This window comes from Talpa europaea (assembly GCF_964194135.1).
Source record: "Talpa europaea genome assembly, chromosome: 12".
Lineage (NCBI taxonomy): Eukaryota > Metazoa > Chordata > Mammalia > Eulipotyphla > Talpidae > Talpa > Talpa europaea.
This window is the reverse complement of record NC_140079.1, coordinates 5,632,776-5,659,837: the sequence shown is the minus strand read 5'-3', so window position 1 is coordinate 5,659,837 and position 27,062 is coordinate 5,632,776. Positions and strand designations below refer to the sequence as shown.

At 55.3% G+C, this 27,062-nt stretch overlaps 2 protein-coding genes across 2 annotated transcripts in view; both read right to left on the bottom strand.

Annotated features, from left to right (window-relative positions):
• ARHGEF18 (Rho/Rac guanine nucleotide exchange factor 18) overlaps positions 1 to 9,139 on the bottom strand; it is a gene marked incomplete at both ends in the record, with an annotated part of 60,414 nt that extends 51,275 nt beyond the window's left edge. The window contains 2 exons of the mRNA XM_084248488.1: positions 5,133 to 5,257; positions 9,064 to 9,139. Of these exons, the coding sequence (XP_084104614.1) occupies positions 5,133 to 5,257; positions 9,064 to 9,139 (201 nt within the window). The remainder of the gene's footprint in view (positions 1 to 5,132; positions 5,258 to 9,063) is intronic.
• Positions 1 to 27,062, bottom strand: part of LOC311182543 (olfactory receptor 7G3-like) — a gene marked incomplete at both ends in the record, with an annotated part of 735,701 nt that overhangs the window by 231,977 nt on the left and 476,662 nt on the right. The window lies entirely within an intron of this gene.

Below are 27,062 nucleotides of genomic sequence, written 5' to 3'. Positions count from 1 at the left end.
CTGAGACTCATGAGCTCTGGGTTCCCTCCTTTGCCCAACACATGGAGGCCTGAGCTCCTGGCCTTCTGCAGCCTCCTTTCTCACCTTTGCTCTCCCTCCCTCCCACTCGATTGTCATATCTTTTTTTTTTTTTTTTATAGAGGCATGCTTTATTTATTTGTTTGCTGGTTTGTTTGTTTGTTTTGTTTATACATGCACTGGGTACAGTCAGAAGTGCGGGAGGGAGAGAATTCACCAGAGCCAGAGCGGGGAGCAGAGCAGGCAGAAGGACCGAAGTACACTGCTGAGGGGAGCAGCGGGCGGCAGGAGAGGTCTGCGCGCCATGTGGGACCCTCCTCCGGTGGCCGGGGAGCAGCCGGGGATCGAACCGGTGCCGCAGAGGCCGCGCGCAGTTTCGCAACCCAGCGCACAACCGCTGCGCCACCGGGGAGGCCCTGTCATATCTTTTTTTCACCCACAGAACTTGGTTTTTCTTCTTGGAAAACTTCTTTTCCCAGCACACTCAGTGTCAGCCTGGAAAACTCCTATTCATCTTTCAAAACCCAGCCTGGCATGCCCTCCAGACAGCCTTCCTGACAACTTGAGGTTAATAAGGTGTCAGGGTCTGTAGGACGAGGATTGTCCCTTTCCAGGCCTCTGTCTCTGTGAAACACCAACTCTCTGTTTCCCTCCCTTGGCACCCACTGTCTATTTCCTGTCTATGAATGTGATGCCTCCACGGATGTCCTATAAGAGAGATCATACAGTATTGGGCCTTTTGTGACTGGCTTAGTTCACTGAGTCTTTTCCAGATTCATCCTCATTCTAGAGTGTGTCAGAATTTCTTTCCTTTTTAAGGTTGAGTTACACGCCATTGTATGGATATAAGCAAAACCACATTTGTTTATCCAGCCACTTGTTGGTGGACGCTTGGGTTGTTGTGGGTAATACTGGAACATGGGGGGTGCCAATGTCTGAGTCCTGGCTTTCAATTTTGGGGGATATGCACCCAGAAGTGAAATTGCTGGATCATATGGTGATTCTATGCTTGACTTTTGGAGGACCCGCCGGTCTGTTTTCTGCTTCTTGAATCTCTCCTTGGTGCCTATTAATCTTGTTTCCTCCCTGGCTGCTCCTTCTCTGCCTCCTCCTCCTCCCTTCCTTAGATCAGGGCCCTCTTCTTGGTCTCTGTCCAAATTCCTGCACCTCGACTCACGCCAGCCCAAGTTCTCTTGGCCCTCGTGTGACTTCAGCAGCTGCCTCCTTTCTAATTTACCCTTCCCCCCCAAATCACTTCAATCCCATCCCTGGTGCCTGGACAACCTCTACTGACTCCTGTATCCTCTGCTACTGCCTGAAATGTTTCCTCGTGTCTCTGGTTTTCATCCTCCTATAAATATAAACACGCCAGGACAGCCTCTTGGCCCGGGTTGGCCTCCTTTCGCTCTCCTGCATCTGGCCTCCCTCATTGGAGGCAGAAGTGGGAACTTGGCCCAAGCTGGGGTGGGAAGGGGTGGTATGTAGCTACACATGGGCTGTCTTAGCTCCCAGCAGCGGATACAACAAGGGATGGGAGCAGACAATCCTCCGGACAGGAGAGAGATGGGAACAGACCCAACGGGGGCCTTTCCAAACATTTAACCAAACATTGTATTCTAGCCCTGACCCTCAGAGAACATGTAATAAATCCAGGCCCCCTGGACTATGGGGAGCCTTAGGAGATGGGGTCCCCTGGACAGACTCAGTGGGATGTCCCAGGAATTCCCACTCTTCTGTGTGCTGAAGTGTGCAGAGCTAGATAGTCCGTGGATAACTTAAAAAGGTAAATAGTTATTTATTTCATTGTATATTAGAAAAATAAGGCACACCAATGCAATTTCACACATATTGCTTCCCTAGTTCTGTTTCATCATGTAAAAAAAAGGTAACTGATTTCAAACAAATTAGGACATAAATATGTAGGGGGTAGATTGTTCTTGAATGACTGGAATGATAGAAAGAACTTAGTAAATATTTGCATCCTTGGTACGACTTTTATTAGTTCAGTGTGACCTACGGTCTAAACCTCTTGGGCCTCAGTTTCCTTATCTCTAAAGTGGGCATAATGTCACATTTTTCAGGCTTGCAGTGCAGATAAAATGAGATGAAGTTTGTACATTGCAGGCCCTGAATGCAAGTATTATGGTTGTTTTTTCCCCTATTTCAGATTCTTATATTTCAGGAGCTGGGGTCTTCCTCCAAACATGCTATGACTGCCCCAGACAGAGTCAGTCCCTGCCCTGTGGGGCTAATTGGAGAAGACTGATGGAGACTCCACAATTATAATTAAGATAGGCAATGATTGGATGAGCCAAGGAGGGGACTGGAGAGAACTGCGGGGCCACAGCTCACCCTGTCTCAAGGGACAGGAATTCTGGCTTGGAATTTTCCTCACTGAATTCTCTTTTTAAAAAGTATAGGAGCAGGGCCTCCCCGGTGGCGCAGCGGTTGAGCGCTGGGTTGCGAAGCTGCCCGTGGCCTCTGCGGTGCCGGTTCGATCCCCGGCTGCTCCCCGGCCACCGGAGGAGGGTCCCACATGGCGCGCAGACCTCTCCTGCCGCCCGCTGCTCCCCTCAGCAGTGTCCTTCGGTCCTTCTGCCTGCTCTGCTCCCCGCTCTGGCTCTGGTGAATTCTCTCACTCTCCCATGCTTCTGACTGTACCCAGTGCTTGTATAAACAAACAAACCAACAAATAAATAAATAAAACATGCCTCTATTAAAAAAAAAATTAAAAAAAAAAAAAGTATAGGAGCAGAACCTCCCAAGGGGTTAAGCATCAGCACTATGAAGCTATCCGCAGCTACTGCAGCACGAGTTCCATCCCCGGCCAGGGAGCTACCCACAGGGCGCAGCAGAGCTCTCCTGTCTCCCCGCTGCTCCCCTCAGCAGTGGATTCCAGTAGAACCACCTATTCTGCTCTCCACTCTGTCTCTGGTGAGTCCACTCACACTCCCACACCTCTGGCCTGTATCCCAGTTCTCATATGCATAAATAAATGATCTTTAAAAAGAAAAAGTACAGGAGCAAAGGTAATCTTTGGAGTGAAAAACCTACTTTCACTTAGGAAAAGTTAGACAATCATTAGTCAGCTTCCACAGCCCAAATCAAGAAACAAAACAACAAAAAAAGCCCATTTCTAAGCACATACACTGTTCTCCATGTGACTTGGCTGTATTTCTTGACTTGGCCATATTTGGTCAAGTTTCTTGTCTTTCAAATAAAATGATCTCTATCTTACCAGTTCACTGACTTTCAATTAAAAAAGTCCTATAAATGTAAAATAAAATAAAATAAAAATCGCAGGGGGTGGGCTTCCTGGAGGAAGTGACAGAGAGTGAAGCCTTGAGGAATGAGTAGGAGTTGGCTGAGTTGAAGCCGAGGGTGAAGGCCTTCCAGGCAGTGAAAGAACAGAACATGCAGAAGCCTTTGTCTTGAGCACTCAGGGTGCCTGTCACATCTGTAGGTGGAGGGGGGGATGGGGGGAAGTGGAGGGGTGGGGGATGCAGAGAAGAGGGCAGCCTGCTGGGGCCATGCAGGGATCTGGTCTCCAAGTTGCACACAGTGGTGGTAGTGAGGCTGGGGGGCCGCACCGTGCTTTCTGACAGATCATTTGACATGCAGAGCCAAGCTGGGGTGGGGTCCAGGGTAACACTTAAGGGGCCTCAAACGAGCGGGGTCTAGAGCATGGGGCCTGAGCATGGGTCACCCGAGGAGCCACTGGGTGACCTGCTCCAGGTGCAGGGGTCACAGGCTAGGTGGTGGAGGGTGAAGGGAGGAGCAGGGGTCACGTTCTCCACTGCCCCCAGCTCTGGCAGCCAAGTGGCCGATGATGACAGGAAGGCAGGGGCTTGGTGGTGGGGGGTGGAGCCTTGCACATGCTGGGGGGCTCCCTGCTTCTCCAGGGCTCCCAACTTCTCCATCCCCGGCTCCTCTGCCTGCTGCCTGCACCCCACTGGACCTACAAGAGGTCCAGGGGCCCATGAGGAGACAGCGCTTGACTCCCAGCCCTCTCTTCCCTTACCTGGCCCTGCCCTGTGCTTGGGCTGACTCTTTTTTTTTTTTTTTTGATAGAAAATAAACTTTTAGTCCAATTTCAGTTTGAGGTTGCTAATAAAAGAAGGTTTTTAAATAATTGCTTCATAATCCTATTTTGACTAGGACAATGACATTGTGGCTTTAGCAAAGAGTATTCAGCACCATGTGCTCCTTGGGTTTTCTCTTAAGTTTCTGGAACTTTATTTTCTCTTAAGTTTCTGGAACTTTCCTGTCCAGGAAGTATAGGCATTGCTGGGTTAATCAACATGACGTGAAGCCGTCATCTTAAAAGGGGTCGGTGCATGTCCAGCGTGGTGACCACGCCAGGAGGATTCCTCCCTCCAGCTCTGGGGGGACTTGCTTGAAAGCAGCAAGTGTGAAAAAGCCAGACTGCTATTTGTTGTTAGAATTGCTCCTCCCAGCTAATCACAGTAAATCTCTGGCTTGGATATTATTGGCCCTTAATGTCCTGTGATTTTAGGACATTCTGCAAATACTTCAGATTTAGTTCGATTTATTCTGACATAAAATGTGTTTAATGAGTTTCATTAGTCTGCCACAATAAGTGGTTCAGTAGCCTTCGCACAGGTGGACAGCAGCGTGAAGGGTAATCGCAGTCTCCAAGCACACTGGGAACGCTGCGTTATTTCAGGGAACATCTATTTTAACACACGTCTCTAGTGAGAGCAGTCGATGCGAGCAAATCCAAAATCACAAGGCTGACTTCCCTGCCTCCCTCCCTCCTTCCTTCTGTCCAGCCATTTCTTTCATGTGTCTCCCCGCCCCATCTGCGAAGCTTCCTTCTGTCCATGTCTTCTGTCCTTCCTTCCGTCTGTCCGTCCGTCCGTCCATCCATCCATCCGTCCGTCCGTCCAGCCTTTCCTCCCTCCCTCACTCTCCCCTTCCCGCCCTCTTCTCATTCAGAAAAGAGTCCAGTGTCCTCATCTATAAAGTGATGTGATGACAACTTTGCTAACGAGGCTTTCCTGAGATAAAGTGCCCGATAAACCGCGGGCACCGAGCAGAGCAACAGCAGCCCTGGCGTCACCAGCCCCCGCCCTTCCCTGCCAGACACCTGCCTGCTCATCCCCCATGGTGGAGAAGAGGTCGGGGCGCTCAGCCCCCCAGAGTCCGCTGCTGCTCCTGGTGGCCGATGAGGCAGCCGCAGAGTCAAAGGCGTGAAGGCATGGCTTAGTCTCCGAGCCTGCAGAGAAGGGGTGGACAAGGCTGAGTGGGGTGCAGGGGGGCCTGGGGGGAGAGCCCGCAGGCAGCATCTGAGTCCTGCACCCGCCACTACTCCCCAGACTTGGGTTTTTCATTGATAAAGTGGGTTAAGAGGGGCGGGTGAGCTTGATGACAGTTAAGGCCACGCTGGTCATCTGGGGACAGACATTGCTGCTCAGTGGCGACAGCCTCCTGCTGAGCCTGACAACCCCCTTGGAATTCCCCCCATGCCCCTTGGCCTCCAGCTCCCACCAGCTAAAGCTGGCTCACCAGCTGGAATTGGGGTGTCGCGCTTGCCCTAGGGGAACAGCCCTCACTGCACAGCTTGGGTGCTTAAGAGCCAGTGCGGTGGCCACGGTCCGCATTTGGAAGGTGGAGCCCCAGGCTGCCTCTGCCTGAGTGACTTCGTGTCCGGCCCCATGCCATAGAGGAGACATCAAGGGCTTTGGGTCCACCTTGCCTGGACCTGGCCCTGACAGCCGCACGTCTGGGAGACTTGGCTTCCTCTTCCAGAAGGTGGAAGGGCAACGGCACCTTCCAGGGATTTGGGGGGGATGGAGGGTCCCAGGGTGTGTCCTTCACTCTCCCGGGGGGCTTGGCCAGGCTTGGCCCCTGTGGTGCCCTCCAGGTCATAAGGGCGCTACAGCTGGACTTGGGTTTGGGGCAGAGCCCCTTGCTGTGGGAGGAGGGGAGCCTCATTCCCTCTCTCTCTGCCCTCTGCCACTCAGCTGGACCACGTCACGCCTACCCTGCAGAATCCCTCCATGCAAGAAGGACAGATCTGTTGACCCAGCCGCTGAGGCTCTTCGTTCTGTACCTTGCCCTTGCCCTGGCAGCCTGACACCATCCCCCTTGCATTCCTGCCCTCAGGCCCCAGCATGGAGCCCTCACCCCACTGTCTCCAGAACCTTCCCCCCACACACACACACAACTTTTCTTCGGCCCCTGTAACTCCCTGAGCATGAATTTCATTTGACGGCATTATGTGGACATCTAGACACCCTGCACCCTGCATCCTCCCTCCAACCACAGTCGGGGCCAAGCTGCTGGAACCAGGGAGGTGAGGGGAGAGGCTAGAGGAGGTGGTTGAAGGTGGAAGAAAGCCGGCCAATGGCAGGACATGCTGGACGGACCAGCCAGCAAGTTTGCAGCAAGAGCAGCAGCTGCCTGAGGCCTGGCAGAGATGGGTGGGGGCACTGGGATGGAGGACACCTTTGAGGGTGCAGGGTCAAGTCCCTTTTCATGCTATAGCTTGGGCTCCAGGTTGGGGGGCCCTGGGTCCATGCTGCAGAGCTGTGGTAGTTATTGACAGCACCCGCTTTACTCTCCAGAGACTGCGGGTTGGGTGATGTATTTTGCAGCCACCACCCCTATCATCATTGTTACTAGGAGGTGGGAAGGGGGCGCTGATTCCCCTCTCTACCCCATGAGGGGTAAGCAGAGAGAAAGGGGGTAGAGTAGGCTGCACCCAATATGTTCCCTCTTCTCAAGTACATCATGTACAAACATGGTTCCAAGTTTCTGGGTCCTGAAGCTTATGCAATTTGGGAGAGCCTTTTTAAGAAAAGGAATACTGGGGTTTTTGGGAGGAAATAAGAACAGCAGAAAATAACCAAGTCTGGAGGAAACACATTATATAAACAGTAGAATGAAAAGCTGTCTCATATGCAAATGTGTGCAGGAAAAAAAAATCAAGGAGTTTGGAAAACAGTGTGGCAGTTCCTCTAAAGGTTAAGTATAGAGTTAGCATGTGAGCCAGGCTTTCCACTCCTAGGTAGCTGCCCAAGAGAAATGCAAACGTACATGCACATCGATGCTGTCTAGGGGCGCTCAAGGAAGCACGAGTCACAACAGCCAAGAGGTGGAGACAACCCAAGTAGCTATTGACAGATGTGGGACACACAGAATGTGCCCCATCTGGGCAGTGGAATATTATTTAGCCCTGACAAAGCAAGGATGTCCTGACACCTGCCGTGGCACAGATGGACCTTGCAAACCTTATGGTCAGCAATGATCACGTGTTATGTGACCCCGTCTGAGTTGTCCAGAATAGGTGAGTGTGCAGGGACAGACAAAAATAGATAAGGACAGCCCAAGGCTGGGGAGGAGTGGGGGGTGGTGTGAGCTGGTAGGTAAGGAATGCAGAACAGGTTCACCTTGCAAACGCGCTGAATGTTGCTGGAACACACTAAAAACTATGGAGTCCTGGGCTTGAAATGGGCACTTTGGAGGTGTGTGTTATCATTTAGTAACAATGAAGCTGTTCTTGAAAATAGTAGCCTTGGGGAGCTTTGCCTTTGGGTTCAGCTCCATTTGCTTCAAGGTAGCTGGGTGCGGTGCCAGCGCCAGCTCTGCTTCCCCTACCCTCCTGGGCTGACCGGGGGCTGCTCTGCTGCCCTTGTTATGTCTGTGTCTCTGGCTGCCCATCCTGAAGCTGAGCAGCATCTATGACTCAGGGAAACGCTGGAACAAAACAAGCAGGCAGCAAGGAGGAGAAGAGCCAGATGTGGGGGTGGGTCCCAGCAGCTTTGCCACCAGCACCCCCAGCACCAGCCACAACGGTGTGAGAGTGGCCACATGCCCCCAGCTCACTTCCACCTGCCAGCCTGCCTGGGCAGGGAGAGGGGGTGGGCCGGGCTGGCACGAGCAACATTCACAGGGACCCAGGCCACGGAGCCGTGGTGGCCGTGGTAGCCGTGGCTGGGGCACTAATCCTCGCACCTCACTGTGCACGGGATTCAGAGGCCGCCCCAGACCTCCACTCTCCCCTCTGGCGCTGGGCTCACTGCTCAGAACATACCACAGAAGCAGTCTAGGAACAGAGATGCTTTCAAGCCCTGGTTCCTCCCGTGTGCACTTGCTGTGTGTCCTGAGCAAGTCACTCAGCTTCTCTGAGCCCCGTGTCGCAAGGGCTCACACCCGGCAGAGCTTCCAACATCACGGCTACGCTTCTTCGGCACCTGGTCCCAGGCCACCCTCTCTCAGCTCTGACTCCAGACCCCTGGCATTCCCACCTCCTCCCACCCCAGGGTGGTGCCTGGTACACAACAGACACTCAATGGAGGTCTGGGGTGAGGATGGGGCGCACCTGAGCCCCCTCCCACGTGAACACTCACTGCCACGCTGAGTGAGCACTTGGCTCACGCAGTGGTGGTGGCGGGGGCTTGTGGGGGCTGGCCAGAGGGGCCGGTCCGACTGGGGTCCTGTAAAGTCAGGGGGCAAGGGAGTTAGGACGTCCAGGAGGCTGCTATCACATGCCCCCCACATGCCACGACCCCAGACAGCATCTGGTTATCTTCAAGAACTAAACTCCTGAAGTTGAAGAAGTGTCTTTTTGCAAACTCAGACCTTGGGAGACTTAACCTAAGGGCCTCCTCGCCCTCGGAAGTCAAACAAGGCCTCAGGACTTAGGTTGGGGGGTGCTGGCCAAGTGTATGTGTTTGAGGGTCTATCAGCAGTGCCCCTGGGAGTCTCAAACTCACTCCCCCTTTTGCTGACCCCAGCAGCCCCAGGAGGCTCCCAGGGGGCCCCCAGGGGAGGGCGTATGGAGCAGCTTCTGCAGTTTACCTCCTGAGACAAGTTCCTGGCCAGGCCGGGGGAGGCGTTTTCTCTGACACAAGAGGGACCCCACAGCCTGCGATGTTCTGCGAGGCCCAGGGGGGCAGGGGTCATGGAGTTTGGGGCTGGTGCAGTCGAGTCCCTTCAGGCTGTTGGTGGCAAGGTCAGCCCAGTGGCAGCCCCCAGGCCTGCAGGGAGGGCGCCCGCGGCTGGCGGCTGTCCCCTTACCTCTCTTGAAGGCCCACCGCTTCAGCCACAGCTTGGAGAGGGCCGGCCAGGAGTGATTGAGCGCAGAGTTAGCCATGGGGGCCGCGGGAGAGTGGAGTGAGCTGAGCTGGGCTGGGATCCCGCCGGGGAGCTGGAGCTGGAGCCAGCCCGGCCTCTGAGCAGGAGGGCGGGGACTGACACCCAGGGGCCTGCCAGACGCATCAGCTGAGGGGAGCTCTGGCTGGGACACGGGATGGCGGGGTTCTCTCTGGGGGACCTGGGGCCTCTAGCCAGGGAACAGGCCAAGTCCTTAGCACCCCACCCACCCCCCAGCCCTGCAGGCCTCTCACCCCAAGAACAAAGACATCTCAGAAGGCGTTAGCGAGAGCAGTATGAGGGGCCCTGACATTGGGGGTCCTCGGGAAACAAGTATAGGCTGGGTTCTGGGGTGAGCCTGGGCGTGTGGGTGTCTGAGTGTGTTGTGTGTGTACCATGGTCTGTTTTGATGGTGTGTAGGTGTATGTTCAGGCCTGTGAGTGTGCAAGTGTTGAGGTAAAGAGCACAATGAATTGAGTTACACGTGCTATGAAGTGATTAGGAAAGAAAGAGGGATTAAGATCCATCACACACACACGCATGCACACACTCACACTCACACACACACACACACACACAGACACGGGAATAAAAGGATTTTCCTCCTGATGAGAACTCTCTCGGGATTTGCTCTCTGAACAGTTTTCAAATACACTGAACAGCCGAGCTCCCGTGATCCTTGTGCTGCACACGTCACACCCTGAGCCCTTACTCATCTGGTCACCGGAGATGTCTCCCTTTTGGCCCCCTTCCTTCATTCCTCTCCTGCCCCTCACTGGTCCCCACAAATCCGATCTCTATTCCATGCATGTGTTGTTTATTTTAGATTCCACGCACAAGCATCATGGCGGCATGTTTGTCTTTCCCTGCTGACTTCCGTCACTAGCACGACGCCCTCAAGTCCACCGTGTGGATGCAAGTAGCATGGCTTCCTTCTTCTATTATGGCCAAATAGTATAACTTCATGGTTGTTGAAATCTCGGCATTCACCTTTGTGTGGGGTGTGTATGGCGTGTGTGGGCGGTTGGCCAAGACTCAAAGAACCGTTCACTTGACCCAAGACGTCATGTGCTAAGCCAGTGGCCATCATTGTGAGCGACTAAGTTTTGGAGCACAATGTGGGGCAAGGCAGGGTGCTCTGGTTTTCTGTTGCTGCATAACAGATCATCTCTAAGTGTAGCAAATTAAAGAAACAATCATTTACTGCTTCTCAAGATTTCTGCATAATAGGAATTCAGAAGTTGCGTGACTCGGGGCTTTGCTTGGGGTTCTCGTAAGAGTCTAAACAGACACGGGTGGGGCTGGATCATCTGGAAGGGATCTTTGCCCACTGGCTGGGGAGACTCAAACAATGGGGGTTCCTTGGGCATCTCTACATGGTCTTTTCTCTCCCAGACAGAGCCCTCAGGGAGGTGCAACTTCTCACCTGAGGCTCAGGGCTCAAAGGGTGTATTTTTTTTGGTGCATGTGTAGAACTGGGGTGCAGGCCAGAGGTGTGGGGGGTTAGAGGACTCACCAGAGACAGAATGGGGGGCAGAACAGGCAGATCTACTGAAATACACTGTTGAGGGGAGGAGCAGGGAGACAGAATTCTGTGGCAACATGTGGGTCAGCTCCCTGGCCGGGGATTGAACTCAGGCTGTGGCGGTGATAGCACTGAGACTTAACCCCTTGGCCACCAGGGAGGCCCCAAAGGTTTATGTCCTAAGAGGGAGCAAATATCCAGGCACCTTGTCTTTTAAGATCTAGCTTCCCTTCTGTCAGCCTTTAGTAGTTGAAGAGATTATGAAGGTTGGCCCAGGTCCAGGGGGGAGGGACTCTACTTCTTTGTGGGGAGAGGCAAGATTTTGGAAGAATGTGAGGGCCTGGAGTCCAGGTGGGCAGGTCTGGGTGCCAGCAAGACCTGAGCAATGGAAAGGATGCCAACTGGGAGGTCAGGTGTGGGTCACGCCAAGCTAAAGGCCAGGAGTGAAGTAAGTGGCTGCAGCACAACCTAGTACTGATGAGAACTAGCGTGCCAGGCACTGGTCCAAACATTTGATGTCAACAGCTCCTAGGGTCATCACAACCACACCAGGGAGGGGTGATGGTGGAGGGTCTTCACGCCATGGCACAGATGGGAGGTTAAGTAACAAACACCTCAGACTTCCCTCAAATCAATGAACCCCACCCACCCCGATTTGCACCTCATCACTCAAACTGAAATTAGCACCTTGTCCCAGACTCCCCTTTGGCCCCCTAGATCCACCAAAGGGTCCCCAGGACTTGTTCCCCATCCTCCAATTCCATCTGTATGTGCTTTGCCCTAACCTGACCCGTCACATCACCCTGTGAGTTCTCCCCTGCTCCCCGCAGTCTCTCCCCTTGAGTCCACTTGAGGACCGCGGGGTCTTGGGCAAGAGCCCCAGTGCTGCGTCCTGAGCCTCTGTGCTGCTCAAACCCACCCACTTGAGGAAAGACCAACTTCACACAGGGCCCCAGGGGCGGCTGCATCTCCGCTGAGCACTCTTCTGAGAACGCGCCCTGCTTACTTGACAGAGAATTTCCAAAGACACACACGGTGCAGGGAAGGAGACAGCTTGGGGAGCAAGGCTTTGACACAGGAAGGGGACAGGCAAGGCTGACTATGTTTTCTGAGTGCCTACTGTGTGTCGAGAACTGAGCTAACGTTTTACATGTAAGGCCTACGATACCGCTTTATGGACGGGTGAACAGGAGGCCAGGACGGTCAAGTTGCTTGCCCCGCGGCACACAGAGGCAGGGGCTGGGTCTGGACACACAGCTGGCAGCTGACCAACTAGCCGCTCTATCTGCTGCAGCCACGAGCACCTGTGCCGCGGGCAGGAGCCAGGGGAGCTCCTGGAGAGAGGCCCAGACCAAGCACACCTACGCACTTGCAGGTGACCGGCCGCTGGCGCTGCAGGGTGAAGCGTGGCCTCTGCCCGGCAGCTCTCCCAGGTGGGGGGTCACAGAGGGGAGTCAGAGGTTCCTGCTGGCAGGGGCAACGCTCCCTTGTCCTGGCCCTTTCCTCGGAACTTTGGGAGGAGGGGCCGGCAGAACGTCACGGGGATCACCTGAGGGTGGGCTTCCCTGGGGGCCCCGGCCTATTTCCCCATCTCCATCTTCCCAGGCCGCATTGCCCACTCCACCCTCCCAGACCCCAGAGTGTCTGTGTCTGCCTCAGTCACGTGGCGCTGGGGGCTGGGACGAAGCAACAGACTGCAAACCGCAGTCTTCCTGTACCTCACCCCACCCCAGGCGCCAATGCATGAGGTTCCCAGAGGTTGGCCGTGGTGGGAGGCAGGGAAGCCCCTCCCCCTAGGAGGGCCCTGGCTGAGGGCCGGCCGTGTGGGGGGGTCTCCCTCCTTGGATGGACACAGAAGGCCGGAGAGGTGCTCCCTGGGGCTGGCTCTCAGCCCGCAGCCTGAAGTGGGCATTGGCTTTGAAAGTCAGACTCCCCTGCCCCACCCTTCAGATTCTGTATTGGGGAGGCCTGGGGGGCCCCTGGGATCTCCAGTTTGAGAAGCAAAGCATACCTGGTGACTGTCAAGGGCTCCTAAGCCTTCCCCCCACTGGCCCCTGCCCCCCATGCAGTCTGACAGACAAGGCGCCCCCTCCTCCTGTCTCTCCTTGTCACCCCCGGGCCCCCAGCCCCTGGGGCGGCCTCTTAGAACCACAGGCCTCTGCAGACCAGTGGAGTCTGCAGCCTCTCCTACCGCTCAGGAGGAGGGAAACTGTGGGCGGTCTCTGCCCGCCGGGCAGCCCCAGCCCCCGCTGCCACCCTGTCCGTGGGCCCCTCTGCTCCCCGGGGGTCACTCACCGGGTGCAGCCTTGTCCTCGGTGTGGTGGTATCCAGCCAGCTACCAGCGCCCGCAGCCTCTCCACCCCATGGCTGGCGCTTCTAGTCAGCTCAGGGGGCCATCAGCACACTGGAGCTGGGGTAACAGCAGGGTGACCCAACACTGCCCTGACTTCCTCTTCCCTGACTGCCCGCCCACCAGCTCGGCCCCTCCGTCCCGGGCTGGGGCCGCCGCAGGGTCTGAGCGCCTCATGGACTGGGCTCTGGCAGCAGGCGCCCTCCCCCAGCCCCCGCCGTGGGCACACAGGTGTCTAGCGGAGCTGGGGTGGGGTGGGGAAGGGAGGGACCTCAGAACCCCACCCCAACTGCTTCCTGCAGAACCAACTGCTGAAGAGAAATGGGTGTCTGGGTCTTACCTGACACATGGGTCCACGGGCGGAGATGCTCGGGCACAAGGTCACGGGCATCAGGCACACCTGGCACATGTGCGCCGGGGGACAGACGCACGTGGTCATACGGGACACACAGAGGCACTGGACCCCTGTGGTGTGCTGGTGAGTACCGAGCAAGGCCCTCTCTGGCGAGAAAAGGAGGGGGGAGAGGAAGGGTAGGGGGAGGAGGGGGGAGAGGAAGAGTAGGGGAGGAGGGAGGGGAGGAGGGAGAGTAAGTGTAGGGGGAGGAGGGGGGAGGAGGGAGAGGAAGGGTAGGGGAGGAGGGGGAGGAGGGAGGGGGGAGAACAGTAGGGGAGGAGGAGGAGGGGGGAGGTGAGGGAAAAGGGGAAGGAGGGAGGGGAAGAGGAGGGAGAGATGGGGGAAAGGGGAAGGAGGGAGGGGGAGGGTGGGGGGGCGGGGGAGAGGTGGGGAGGGGTGGGGAAGGAGGGGGAGGGGTAGGGTGGGGTGGGGAAGGGGGAGGGGAGGGGAGGGCGCTGCTGCGGCTCTGCAGATCTGTGGTGTGAACATACCCGTCACGACTGACTTGCACCCAACCTGGGGTCTCTGCTCGGGCACGTGGGTTCACACGGAGACACGGCCCTCGCACACGGCGGGCGGACACTGAGTCAGGACGTCACGGAGGTGGGGTGGGGGCCGCCAGGTCCTCTGCGCCCAGGCAGGTGGGTGCGCCGGCACGAGGCGTAGTCGCGCGTGGAAAGACGCAGACACGGGGCGCACACGGCCAGGCTCCGAGGCGGGCGAGGGGGCAGAGCCGGGGCAGCCAGCTGGCCCAGCTCGCGGGAGCCCACTTGCTGAATGCTCAGGAATTCTGCCAGCTGGTTGTTGAGCGCGAGCCTCTAACGGCGCACGTTCACGACAGCTCTGCACACTCACAGTTAAATCAATTATTTTAAGAACACGAGCAAACTGCTCGAATCCAGCACCACGTACTTACTGCTACCGATCTGTACACTTGAAAAGTTTAAATTTTAGGTTGTGCGTGTTTTCCCACAACCAAATAAAAAAGATATGAATCACTGACCAATTATTTTGCTGTACTTTTTCATTTGTTTGTGCCCTTGAGTTCCGTCTGCCTAGTGAACCTACTTGGTGGAGCGGCTACGTGATGGCTTCATGTGTCGTTTTCTGTCTATGTAGATTTCTCCATGTGCTGACCAGCCTGTCCACGCAGAGGTCCTGTGCTCTGGCTGTCCAGCTGAGTGTACGCCACGCTGCGTCTGCCCAAGTCCACGGTCAGTGACCTCATGCCGGTGCTTTGAAATCACCCACAGGGAGTGTATTTACACCCCAGCAATTAGAACATGCTACAAATTGGTGTTGTTCACCCGGGAGCTGGTTCTTAATCGCTTGTCAGCACCCACTTCATGCAGGTGCGTGTGCACCACACACATGGTGGACCCTGACACAGGAGCCATGTGGGAGCCCTGGACACCTGAGACACATGCAGGCCCGAGCACCCCAGAAACATGAACCTGTAGGACACATCCAGACAGGTGTGCAAAGAGGCAAATCGTAGGCACACAGCCACAGGTAAGCATTCGTGATGTGTGGACACAGAGAATGGACATGAAGTCATGTGCTCACTGAACACCATGGATGTGCACGTGCACACACACGAACACACACATATGCACACACGCACACTCACAGGGCAGACTCAGCGCCATGACGATACTCGTGGAAACATGCCACTGGCCTGTGCCCCACAAAGTCATAATCGTGCTCAGTCACAAGCCCTGGCAGACGCAGAGCTCCACACCTGTCCTCAGGGACGAGTCCAGAACTGTCCACAGAAACAGATGCAAGACACGCAGGACACAAGGAGACACAGAAGTGCCAGATTTGTCGTGTGGATCTCCTGAGAGTGAATAATGAAGCGGGGCCCCGGCCCTGCTGCAGGCTCTGGGGCTGCCCCTTTGGCTTGGCTGAGGCAGCCTCCGCAGCGGGGTTTGCGCACCCACTCCCCTGCCAGCGGGTGCAAGAGCCAGTCTTGCCAGGAGCCATGGAGAAGGAGAGGCCGGGGCATGCGCAGCCCGAGACCCATCCCAAGCTCCTGCAGCTCGGCTCTGTCAGCTGCAGCCCCAGCTCCAGCGCTCCAGGCTCAGGGCCGCACAGCCAGCTCAGCTGCTGCTCCTGAGTCCACCTCTCACCAGAGCTTACCTGACCTCAGCGTGGAATGCGTGGACGTGTGGACGTGTAGCTGGGGTTTCACTTTTGAATAGTATCAGGATTGTAAATGAACCAATCAGATTTGAGCTCCTAACGAACCAATTAGGTTCGAGCTCTTACCAGTGCTGTTCAAGGCTGTTGAGACCATTCAGGGTTGTAAACAGACCAATCTGATGGGCACTCAAAGGGCACCAAACAGCTGATGTGGTAAATAAGTCATTCAGGCTTGAAGGCCAGAGGAGTAGCCAGCTTGAGCCCATTCATGAGATGCCTTCAGATTTATCCAGACTCCTGGAAAGACCTTTGCTGATAGAATTGTCTGGAAGATTTGTCGGGACAGAGGCCTCTGCAGACTTCAAGATCAGCAGAGATCCTTGCAGAGAACTTCTCAGAGAACTGACTGCTGCACCTGCCCTTGGCCTGCCTGTAACATTGCCAGCAAAGGGCCCATGCTGGCCCGTGCTGTTGTCTCTAAAAGAGCTGTTTGCTGTTGGCTTACCCCAGTACCTCAAAGAGCTGCAACACTAGTGCCTGTTCTCAGGCGCCACCACCTGCTAACCAGTGCTGACCAACACTGCTGACCCATGTCAGGCCCCCTCAGAGCTGTGCACTGCCTCTGATCCTTTGGTGCTGCTCCTGGTGCTGTGGTGTTGGGCATTGTGGTCCGGTGCTGTCCAGCTTGGCCTTCGACTGCTGCTGTTGGCCGTTGTGGTGTCACCTCAAAAACCCCCCACCGTGATCACCTCCAGCCGCCACTGTGAGTTAGGTCCACTGCTTACTGTGTGCCACCAGCTCCAGACTCTCATCAAAGGGACAGCATCATCTTGCATGAGCAGCCTTTGTTTTGGATGACTGGACACTGCGACACGCTCTGGGCCACCTGTGGCCTAGAAGGCTTTCCTTTCTCCCCACTTCCTCTTTGTTAAGAACCCCCATTGCTGCACCCTGAGCCTGAGTTGTGCTGCAGTTGTGAACCAGGGTGAGAACCCCCAAGCAGTGAGCTGTTCCCCACCGTGGCACTGTTTTCATAAGACACAACTGCCTGCTCTGGGGGAGCTCATGTTGCAGAGTGGAAGGCAGACCAGAAACCGGGGCCCACCACTAGGTCATCTCACACGGTGGCAACTGCTTGCAAAGAAGGGAACAGAGACTGGGCGTCAGCGGTGGCTGGGGTGGAGGTGGATGGGGAAGGCCGTGGGGACTGAGGCCTGAATGCCCAAAGGATCCAGGCATGTAATTGAGTCTCTGGGCTGCAGGCATTCTGGGTGCAGGAGTCATGGACAGAGATTAGGAGGCAGGGCTGAGACGGGCATGTCTGAGGAACAGGAGGCCAGTGTAGCTGCCGTGAAGCCGGGGCCAGGGGGCAGTAACCGGAGATGAGACCAGCACAGCTTAGCTTTGCATATTCTGGGGGTCCAGACCCTAAGTGTGGCTGAGTGGTGCCACGGGAGGGGTTTGGGGGATCAAGATGGCTCAGAGGGTGCAGAGCCCCAGAGACCTGCACCAGCAGCATCACAGGGCAGAGCTGGGCAAAAGGGCTGTTCTCTCTCTTTCTCTCTCTCTCTCTCTCTGTCTCTCTCTCTGTCTTGATTCATCTTTATCTCTCAGTCTCTTTGTCTCTCTTTCTTGGCTTTTATTTCCCCCTTCGACCTTCCGCTTCTCCCTGCCTCTCTTCTGGGTCACCCCGCCGGGATGGAAACCCTTTTAGGCCTCTGCCCAGCTCCACGCCTCCTCAGCCTGCTGGGGCAGCTGTCTACACCTTGGGCCTCCTCCTCTCTGCCTGGCGCCGTGCCCACCCACTGCCCCACCCGCCAATGACTGGGGTCCCTGCAGGCTCCCTGTATGCTGTGTCCTCATGTCCCCTCTTGTCCCTCCACCATCCTACCTCACCTCCAGGGAGGACCCCTGTCCCGGTGTTGCCTTTTTGCTTTTATTGACGGTGAGCTATACATACTGCAAGATGCACCCTCTAGTGGTTTTCCAGTGTGCAGCTCAGAATGCCTTTAGAGCCACCACACCCCCCGTTCCCAGAACCACCTCGTCCTCTCAAACTGCAACTCTGTCCCCACTACACACCCCACCCCCCCGGCCCTGGCACCCACCCACAGCCCTATTTTGTCTCTGCACTTTTGTGTCTGGCATATCAGTGAGCATAATGTCCTCCAGGGTCATCCACGCAGCCCGTGGCAGGTTCCCTCCCCTTCCAGGCTGATACAGCCCCTCTAAAGGGATGTCACTCGGCTGTTTGGGGACATCTGTCCAGGGACAGACATTTGAGTCTTGTCCTCCTTCTGTCTGCTGTGGATCATGCTGCTGTGAACGTGGCTGTGCACAGACCTTGCTAGAGGCCCTGCTTTCAGTTCTCTGGGGTGCGTACTGCCTGAGGGTCTGCCGAGTTATTTTGTTTTTTCTTTAAGGGATTTTTTTTAAAAGATTCATTTATTTATGCATATAAGAGCTGGGGTACAGGCAGATCTACCAGAGGATCCACCAGAGACAGAGTGGGGAGCAGAACAGGCAGATCTACTGAAATACACTGTTAAGGGGAGCAGTGGGTGAGAGAGGAGAGGTCTGCTGTGCCATGTGGGTAGATCCCTGGCTGGGGATCGAACTTGTGCTACAAAGGCTGCAGATAGCTTCACAGTGGCGGACAGGGGATTGTGCTGCAGTGGCTGGCCATTGCTTGGTAGGGCTGTCTTTAAGCTCTGCCCCACCTGGGAGGCCCAGGGATGGTTTTAAGTTCAGATCACAGCTACCATGTCTGCAATGGCCACTAGAGGGCAGTGCTTTCTTGGGGCTTTTCTCTCCCACGTTGCTTAGAGCATGGGGGAGCCCCAGAAAAGGGGGAGCGACCTGAGGTCCTAGAGGGAGAGGCCAGGGCCGGAGTGAGGGGACCAGGGCTGAGGACACACAGGCTCTCCCTGCCCGCCTTCTCCATCTCTGTTAGAAGTGTGGCTGAGTGAACTATGCTGGGCAGAATAAAAGCAAAATAATTTACAGTGGGTTCAAAATAAAATGTAAAACAAAAAAAAGCAAAAGCCTTAGAAGGAATTTACTAGGCTCTTTTTCCACTTAGGGTTGAAAGCCTGTTTTGTTTTTGTTTGTCTTGCTAAGACAGGAAATAGACATCATGAGTGAAAAACAAAAGTATCTGATTATGATAAACTACCAACATCTAGGGAAATAATATTGTAAATAAAACCAGTAGGTAAAGATCAATTTGTTATCCAAGACAAGCAACATAAAGGGAAAATTGAGGCCATGGACAGGCCTTCTCAGCACCAGGGGCACCTGAGGACCCGGAGAAGGTGGACATGAGCAAGAACCAGTTTCTCCCCCCAGAGGGAACACGGCAGCAAAGACAAGTGACCGCTGACTAGTATCCTATTGCTGCTGAGATTGCAGCGGAAATCAGAAAGTTTGTGCAATTCTACAGGCTTCCTTTGTGATTGCCCATATTTTCTAAAACCGAGCAGAGGTGTTCAAGCAATCATGAGAAAATACGTAAAAAAATGACAAATGACACAAAGGTGACACTATCTACTGCTGGAAGAGCCGCAGAGACCGGGCCTCCCCTGGTGGCGCAGTGGTTGAGCGCTGGGCTGCGAGGCTGCCCACAGCCTTTGCAGCTCTGGTTCGTTCCCCGGCTGCCGGCGAGGGTCCCACCAAAAAAAAAAAAAAAAAGCTGCAGAGACCACATTGTCTGTTATGAGAAACTTCCCCGGGTCCCCTTATTTTGGGGGTGGAGCCCCCTTGCTGGGCCTTGATGGCCATTTTCCATCCGATTTCACATAAGACACAGGGAAGATGAGCCAGCTCCTCCCCTTCTTGATGTTTAAGATTTGAGATATGATTTGCATATTACAAAATTTAACCCTTTTAGTGGGTAGTGCTGTGAGTTTTGACTAATCCATAGTCATTTATCCAAAGCCACGATCAAGGAAGAAAACAATTCCATTGCCCCCCACCCACAATTCCTTCCAGCCCTTTGTAGCCATTTTCTTTGCCTGCCCCTGCAATTCACCAGTTTCTTCTCTGTCCCGATCATTTTGACTTTTCATATAAATGGAATCATAGTGTTTTTAGCCTCTAAGTTTACCTTCTGGTTAGCCTGATACACCTGGAAGCTGTTGTATGCACTGGTGGTGATTTCCTCTTTCTTGCTGCATAGTATTCCATCTGGTGGCACGTCACTGTAGCCATTTGCCCACAGAAGATCATTTAGATGGTAGCCAGTCAGCTGTTGGTATTTTGGATAATTCCACTGTAAACATTCGTGTTGAGGTTTCTGTGTGAACATAAGTTCTCATTTCTCTTGGGAAAACATTGAGCAGTGTTGCTGGGTCCTGTGGTAAATGTGTGCTTAACTTTATAAGAAATATTTAAACTGTTTTCCACAATGGTGTTAAAAAGGCACGATGGGGCCTCCCCGGTGGCGCAGTAGTTGAGCGCTGGGTTGTGAAGCTGCCTGCAACCTCTGCAGTGCCGTTTCGATCCCCGGCAGCCGGTGAGGGTCCCACATGGTGCGCAGACCTCTCCTGCCACCCACTGCTCCCCTCAGCAGTGTACTTCGTCAGTCTGCCTGTTCTGCTCTCCGCTCTGGCTCTGGTGAATTCTCTCACCCTCCCGCGCTTCTGACTGTACCCAGTGCTTGTATAAATAAATAAATAAATAAATAAATAAATAAATAAATAAATCTTTAAAAAAAAAAAAAGGGCACCATGTTTGCATTCGCACTAGCAATATTCGAAAGTCTTGGTCACTCCACTTCTTTTTCAATACTTAGTATTGTCATTTGCTAATTTTAGCCTTTCCTGTTTATTTGTATTGTGCTAGGGCCCCTGTAGCAGCAGAAAACTGAATGGCTGCTTCTGAGACTTTAGAGACAGAGAACTGAGGTGATAGGGTCTGCAGGGGCTAAGAGGTAGGGCAGGAGCTAGGCCTGTTTGTGCCAAAGCTCCTGTCTCTGAAATGTGACAGGATTTCCAGGCACAGGGTTAGACAACAAGATGCAGGTGAAGCCTGGGGCAGGAGCTGGCACAGCACAGGGGCAGCGACGTTTTCTCATGTTTTCTCCTCAGCTGTTTTCTAGCCTAAGACCTTGTGCGCTTGCAGCCTCTCTGTGAGATCTTCTTCCGGTCCCCTTGAACCACACAGCTGTGTGTATGTATGTGCACGTGCTTGTGCAAAAGCTAAGATAGTTAATGAATGACTTAGATCATTTGTATTTTAAAGCCATCAGTTAAAACTCCACCTTCCTGTCTGCTGGAGAGTTACTGATTTTGCCTGGAGGGCACCCCTCTTTACTTGTGGACTCAGAGCTACCAGAGCTACTGGATAAAACCAGGGCCTTGGCTGGCTGTGTTTTTATTTGCTAATTGCAGTGACCCTGCGTATGGCCCTTTGTGGTGACCCCAGCCTTGGGGCTAGTTTCCCAAGTCCAGACGGCAAGTCGAGGTGGGAAGGCTGGCCCCTTCTCCTGCTATCTCCTTGCTGAGGACCCACCCTTCCCTGCTGCTGAACCCCTAAAGAAACCACAGGGGACTTCTGAGCCTGCAACAGGAAAACCACATCTTAATATAGCCCGAGAACCCAACGTTCTCATAACGAGACATATGCTGTTTTCCTGCGTGCCCCCAGTCAGGAGATGTGCGCCCAAGTGGCCCCAGCGCTGGTGATGGGTCACAAAAGCAGGGTCCCGCCCTCTGGGCACCATCTGTGTGGCTTGTTCGATCTCACTTAAGCCTCTTGGTCCTGCCAGAAGGCGGGTCCCTTTGGGCCCATTTTGCAGATGAGAAAGCTGAGGCTCGGTGAGATACTCTGCTCCCCAGAAGATGTGGGGTGCAGAAACCCCCAGAACATGTGTCTAGTGAAGAACCTGTGAGCGGGGCAGCCGCTGGTCACGGCCATAGAAGGCTCTCCTAGGCTCTATATCTACTATGCTGCCTTTGCCAGGAAACTGGGCAGCCCCTGCCCACCCCCCCCAGTGCACTCACTGGGGTGCTGGGGTCATGGCGCCTAGCCTGGTGCCCCCCTCCCAGGTGCCTCAGTTCAGCCTCCAGCCTCTCGGAAGGCACGAGGCACGGTCGTCCCTCGTCAGTCTCGCCCGGGGCTGTGGCATCTTCCCTGGCCAAGGATCCCTCTCGGTCTGTCCGAGGCAGGACATGGGTCCTCCTCCACTGCCGGGGGTGTGCACAGAGGCGCCACACCCGCCTTTGCACCCTCAGGGTCCTCCAGTAATGAGGGGCAGGGTGACCCCAATGCTAGAGGCATGAGGGGAGGCTTGGACTTTTAGTCCTGAACGCAGCCCCGGGCTCCCCCAGGTTACATCTTGGACCCATGAAGATTTTTTTGGCTGACAGCAGGGGGCGGCTCAGCTGGTCCAGCTGCAATGGGGGGCCAGAGGACATTAGTGGCGCCTGTCACGGGAGCCCGTGACATGGGACAGCACATGGGATGGAGCAGCCTGCTAAGGTTTGTCTCAGCTCCAGAGCCTCCTCCCCACTAGGCTCCCCCCAGAACCCCCCAACCCTCCCTCCCCGCCCCTCGCTAGCTGCTGGGCATCTGCCTTGGACCAGACACGCTGGGCCTGCGGGGGGAGGGTTGTGCAGAGCCATGTGGCCTGGCCTCGTTGTCCCAGAGTCCTCCTCAGGGAGTGATGTCTGGCAGGATGACCTGAGGCGTGAGGCTGGGGGTCCCCGAGGCAAGCACAGGGGGAAAGGGAGAACAGAAGGAGATTCAGTCTGCAGCGAGGGAGCCCCGGGGACCAGCGACCGTGGTGAGGGAAGCTAGGGACAGACGCCACTGTGTGCCGGTGCTGGGGACACGCGGCAGGGTGCTGGGGTCTTGGGGGCCTGTATGGACAGGTTGGCAACACTTGGGGCTTCTGTTCGAAAGACCCCCCCCAAGCTGGGTGTGGGGAGAGTGGACAGGGGTGCGATCCTGATGTTGACACTGGTTGGGGGGACGTGGCTTAGTCTAGGCAGGATGAAGCTTGCTGTGGGGGGCTTAGGAGGTAAAAGTGAGCTGGCCTTCCGCAGACAAGGGGAGCTCGGTGCCAGAGCGCCAGAGACAAGGCCTGGGCACTCCAGGATGCTGCAGGGGGTCTTGTTGCCCCAGCCAGATAAGACACTGGCAAGCAGCGAAGCTAAAGGGCCTCACACCTTGGGGCTGAAGATCTAACATCCCTTTATTTTTTGTTCTTGGTCATAAAAAGAGAAAAATTTCCCAAAAAGTACATTAGGCAATAAATTACATATATCAGCAGACTGTAAGTAAATGGCGTGGAAAATTCTCTGTTTAGAAAATTAGTTATTAAACAATTTGGCCCGCTTGACAATGGGAGACAATTTATTGTCCATATCTGACAAGCAATCCAGCACAACAATGATAGTAATTCCTTCTTTTGCTTTTTTAGAAGTTTCCTTTTTATTTAGAAGTTTCTTAGGAAAGTTTTTAAATGAAGTTAACTGTGTTAAGAAGTTTGTAGGTAGAAATAGTTCTGAGAGCTGAGCAGCAGCTGGTCTCCGGCTGAGGCCAGGTGAACAGAAGAGTCTTTTGATGCTGAGGCTTTAGCTGATAGGGATGTCCTGGCGGCTCTCCACTGTCTTAGGTAACTGTCTAGCTGAAATAATCAGTTTTAGTGTTAGGTCTGGTTTTTTATCTATTAACCTTGGAGGCTACCGTCTAGCTGAGACCCGCAGGAGCCAGTAGTCCATGGGAGTAAAATACACTGATTGTTTCCGCTTTGCACATGATGCTGTAATTTTTCTGCTGACTAAAAATGAATAAATAAAGACCTGCTGAGTCCCTCGGCAGAAGATACTTGCACCCCATCCAGTGTCAGTGTCTCCTCAATCCCCTTCCCTTCAGCCCCGTGCAGGCCGCCGAGGCCGTCTCATCCTTTCAGGAACCCCTGACACGACATTTTGCCGGAGGCGGGTCCCCGGCACCAGGACTAGCACTTGGACCCGCGCTTGCAGCTCCTGCCAATCTCTGGCGTGGCACCTTCGCTCCCCCACGTGCCTGGCTCCCGTGCTGCGCCTGGAAGTTCCCAGCGGTCCTTCTGGCCCCCCTGGAAGGGAGACCATGGGAAGGCGCCCCCACCCCAGCAGCTGGCCTGCGAAGCAGAGGCCGTCCCGGGCTGACGCTCTTCCTTTTCCTACGAGGGGCCTGTGCCAGGGCATCTGGGACCCCGGAGGAAGGGCAGGGTGATCAGCCCAGGACCTCTCTTCCCGTGCCCTCGCGGACTGGAGGTCAGGAAGCTGGTCTTTGGTGGGGACCGGGGCACTTGGTCTTAGGTCATCGGGACACAGGCGTGTGCAGCGTCCTGGGCGTCTTGCCTGTGGCAGCACAAGTCTGCCTCCAAGCACCTTCCTGCCTTCACTGACCTGTTCCAGCTGGGGCGCAGGGACCAAGCTACAGTCCTTCACCGTCTCTGCTGAAACAGCGCCTCCTGGGCTGCCTACTCTGCTTCTGCTGCTGCCGCCTCTCTCCACTGGCCCCTCTTTTCTGTGTTTCTTGCCACGGTCTGAAATCATTACTTGGGGTGCGCATGTTGCTATGCCTCCTGCCTTGGAATGCAAGGTGTTTTTGAGGGACAGGGATTTTTGTCTATCTGCTTTGCCTGGTAGGCACACAGTAAGTGCTCAATAAACATTTGTTGAAGAAAGGAGACAGCTTCTGTCTCCAAGGAGGCCGCATGGCGAGACACAGAGACATTAGAGAGGTGAACAGCAGCCGCAAGAGTAATGTCTGACATTTACTCACCATTGAAGGAATGTTTTTGGAATACCTGCTGTGCACTGCACCATTTGAAACTGGGGCTCCACCAGAAAATGAAGCCCACAGACACTCTTGCTTGAGTGACCTTTTCAAGGGGCAGGAGGTAGAGAATAAAAGTGAAGAGGAGCTCTGTGGACAGGAATGCCGGGAGGGAGGTAGAGGGGGCAGGTGCCGGGGTACCAGGGCTTGCAGGGGCCGGCATCTCCCAGGTAGAGCGGAGAGGAAAGGGGTCACAGAGATGCTTGAGCAAAATCCTGAAGGAGGCAAGGGAGTGGGATGTGGGAATGCCGGGGAAAAGAGTGTTCTGGATAGAGGGAACAGCCAGTGCAAAGGTCCTGGGGCAGGGCTGTGCCTGGCATTTTGGAAACACAGCCCGGAGGCCTGTGTGGCGGGAGCAGAGCGAGCCAGGGTTAGAGAGGGAGGCTGCGCAGGCAAGGGGGGGGGATGGGGCAGGCTGTGCGGAGCCTGGCGGGCCACAGGGAGCCCTTGAACTTCCACCGTGAGGGAGGTGGGAGCCCTGGAGGGCTGCAGACAGAGGAGGCAGAGCCCCTGACCCAGGTGCTCGCAGGTGCCCTCCGAGAGCCACAGTGGGGAGGACAGACAGTGTGTGTGGTGGGGGAGGACCTGCGGGTGGACGGTGGGGGCCCTGCCAGAGTGCAGGTGCCAGCGCCGGCTCAGGCGGGTGATGCTGGGCGGGCCAGGGGGAGGCGGCGGGAGAAGGGAGATTGGCTGGATTGTGGTTATCTCTTGAGGGCTGAGCCTGTGGAGGTGAAACTGTGCAAACTTGGGAGTATCACAGCCTGTGGGTCCTCACCATGTGCTTACAACTGCAAGACACGACTCAGCTCAGACACAACAGCAGCGGGTTATTTACAAAGGGGAAGTTAGATAAAAAGGGAAGTGTCCCCTGGGCGTGTATGGCCACTGGGGTCTGTGTGGACAGGCTTGAGGTTCCAGGCTCCCCTCTGGTTTGTACATTCATGGGGGTCAAGACCTGTGCGGTTTATTTTTTAGCCTCCCAGATCCTCTGAGCTCGAGTGTGCATAGGCTGGACAGGAATCTGCGATGCGCACCTGCTGAAGCAGGCACTGGGGAGAGAGGCGCGGGTGTGCAGGCTTGTGGCCCTCTTCTGTGAGTGGGTCTGAGTGTGTCCACACATGTACCTGAGGCTGGGTCTGTGCGCATGCCCTCAGGGGCCCCTGTGCGTTCTGGCATGTCTCTGCACCACCCACCCCGGTGGACCGTGCACACCTGCTCGATGGACGCGTGCACCGCACCCTCCTGGCACGCGCGCCCTCCTGGTGCGCGTCTCTGAGCGTGCAGTCACCTGGTGTCCGCATGCAAACAAGCACATCCCTGTGTGCATTTGAGCATGTTTTTTGTGCTTGTGCACACGGATGAAGGAGTGTGTGCTTGAGCATGCCCTTGCATGCACACACACGAACACATGTGTCTCCGACACAACTGCGTGTGCACCCCGTGGGTGTGTCTCGGCACATGGACGACGGTGTGGTGCCCGTGTGCCTGCAGAGCTGGCGGGGTCTGAGCCCAGGGGCCCCAGAGGGACCCCCAGCCCTGCCTTATCTCACACCCAGAGAGGAGGCAGGACTGAGCCTGCCCCTCCCCCTCTGCCTTGACAAACACCCCCCCCCCAAGCTTCTGGCCTCTCTCCAAATGAACATACCTTCAAAGAACCAGGAGGCCGGGGAGGAAATCCCCCTGGCCATTCCTGTGGAGGGCTCTGGAGCTGTGAGGAGTGGAAACAGGCCTTCTGGGGCCCTGACCCCCGGGGGCTGAGCTGGGATGGCGATGGATTCAGACACGGGCTGGTTGACACGGTGGCGACAAACAGGTGCAGCTTCCTGGGCAGTGGGGGCTCCTGGGTGGTGTACCCGGTTATGGCAGCACATCCCCAGCCACTCAGAGGGCAGTGCCCATGGCATCCCCATTTTGGAGGTAAGCGACCTGGAGGGGCAGGATCTGAGCCCAGCCTGGCTCTGAGCAGGTAGTTCAGAAGTGGGGGGTGATTTAGCTGCTTCTCCCTCAGCAGACAGTTGTCAATGTCTGGAGAGGTTTTCCGTCGTTACCCCTGCCGCAGGGAGGGTGATCAGTGGGTGACGGTCCGTTAGTGGTTAGTGGGTGGGGCCAGGGGTGCTGCCACACACCCTCCCAGACAGTGGATGCTCCCCTGCCCCTACCCCATAGCCAAGGACGGTGCAGCCACGCAGGATCCTGAGGCGTGGCCTGAACTCAGAGAGAAGAGGTTTGTTGAGTGCAAGGGTCTTGGCAGATGCTTCAGAACAAAGACGGAGGAAAGGTCAGAAAAGGCGCTCAGTGGTGTCGGTGGTCAGGAAAGCAGAAGCGAGCCCGCCACGCCGTGGGCTCCACCCGCGCAAGGGCCGGGGGGAAGTGCCTGATACGAAGTGTTGGCAAAGTCAGGGAGCGACTGGCGCTCTTCGCCATGGCTGGGGGAATGCTAGATGCACAGCCACTCTGGAAAAACTTGGCAGTTTCCAGAAGTAAATGAAACATGGACTCACCCTAGGACCCAGAGATTCCGCCATGAACATGTGGAAGAGAATTGAAAACAATGTGTCATGCAGAGGAAGGCATACAAATATTTGCAGTAACCTTTCCCATTATAGTCCACGAATGTCTTTTAACAGGTGAATGTCTTTTAACAGGTGATGGGATACGCAGAAAACACACGACAATGAAAG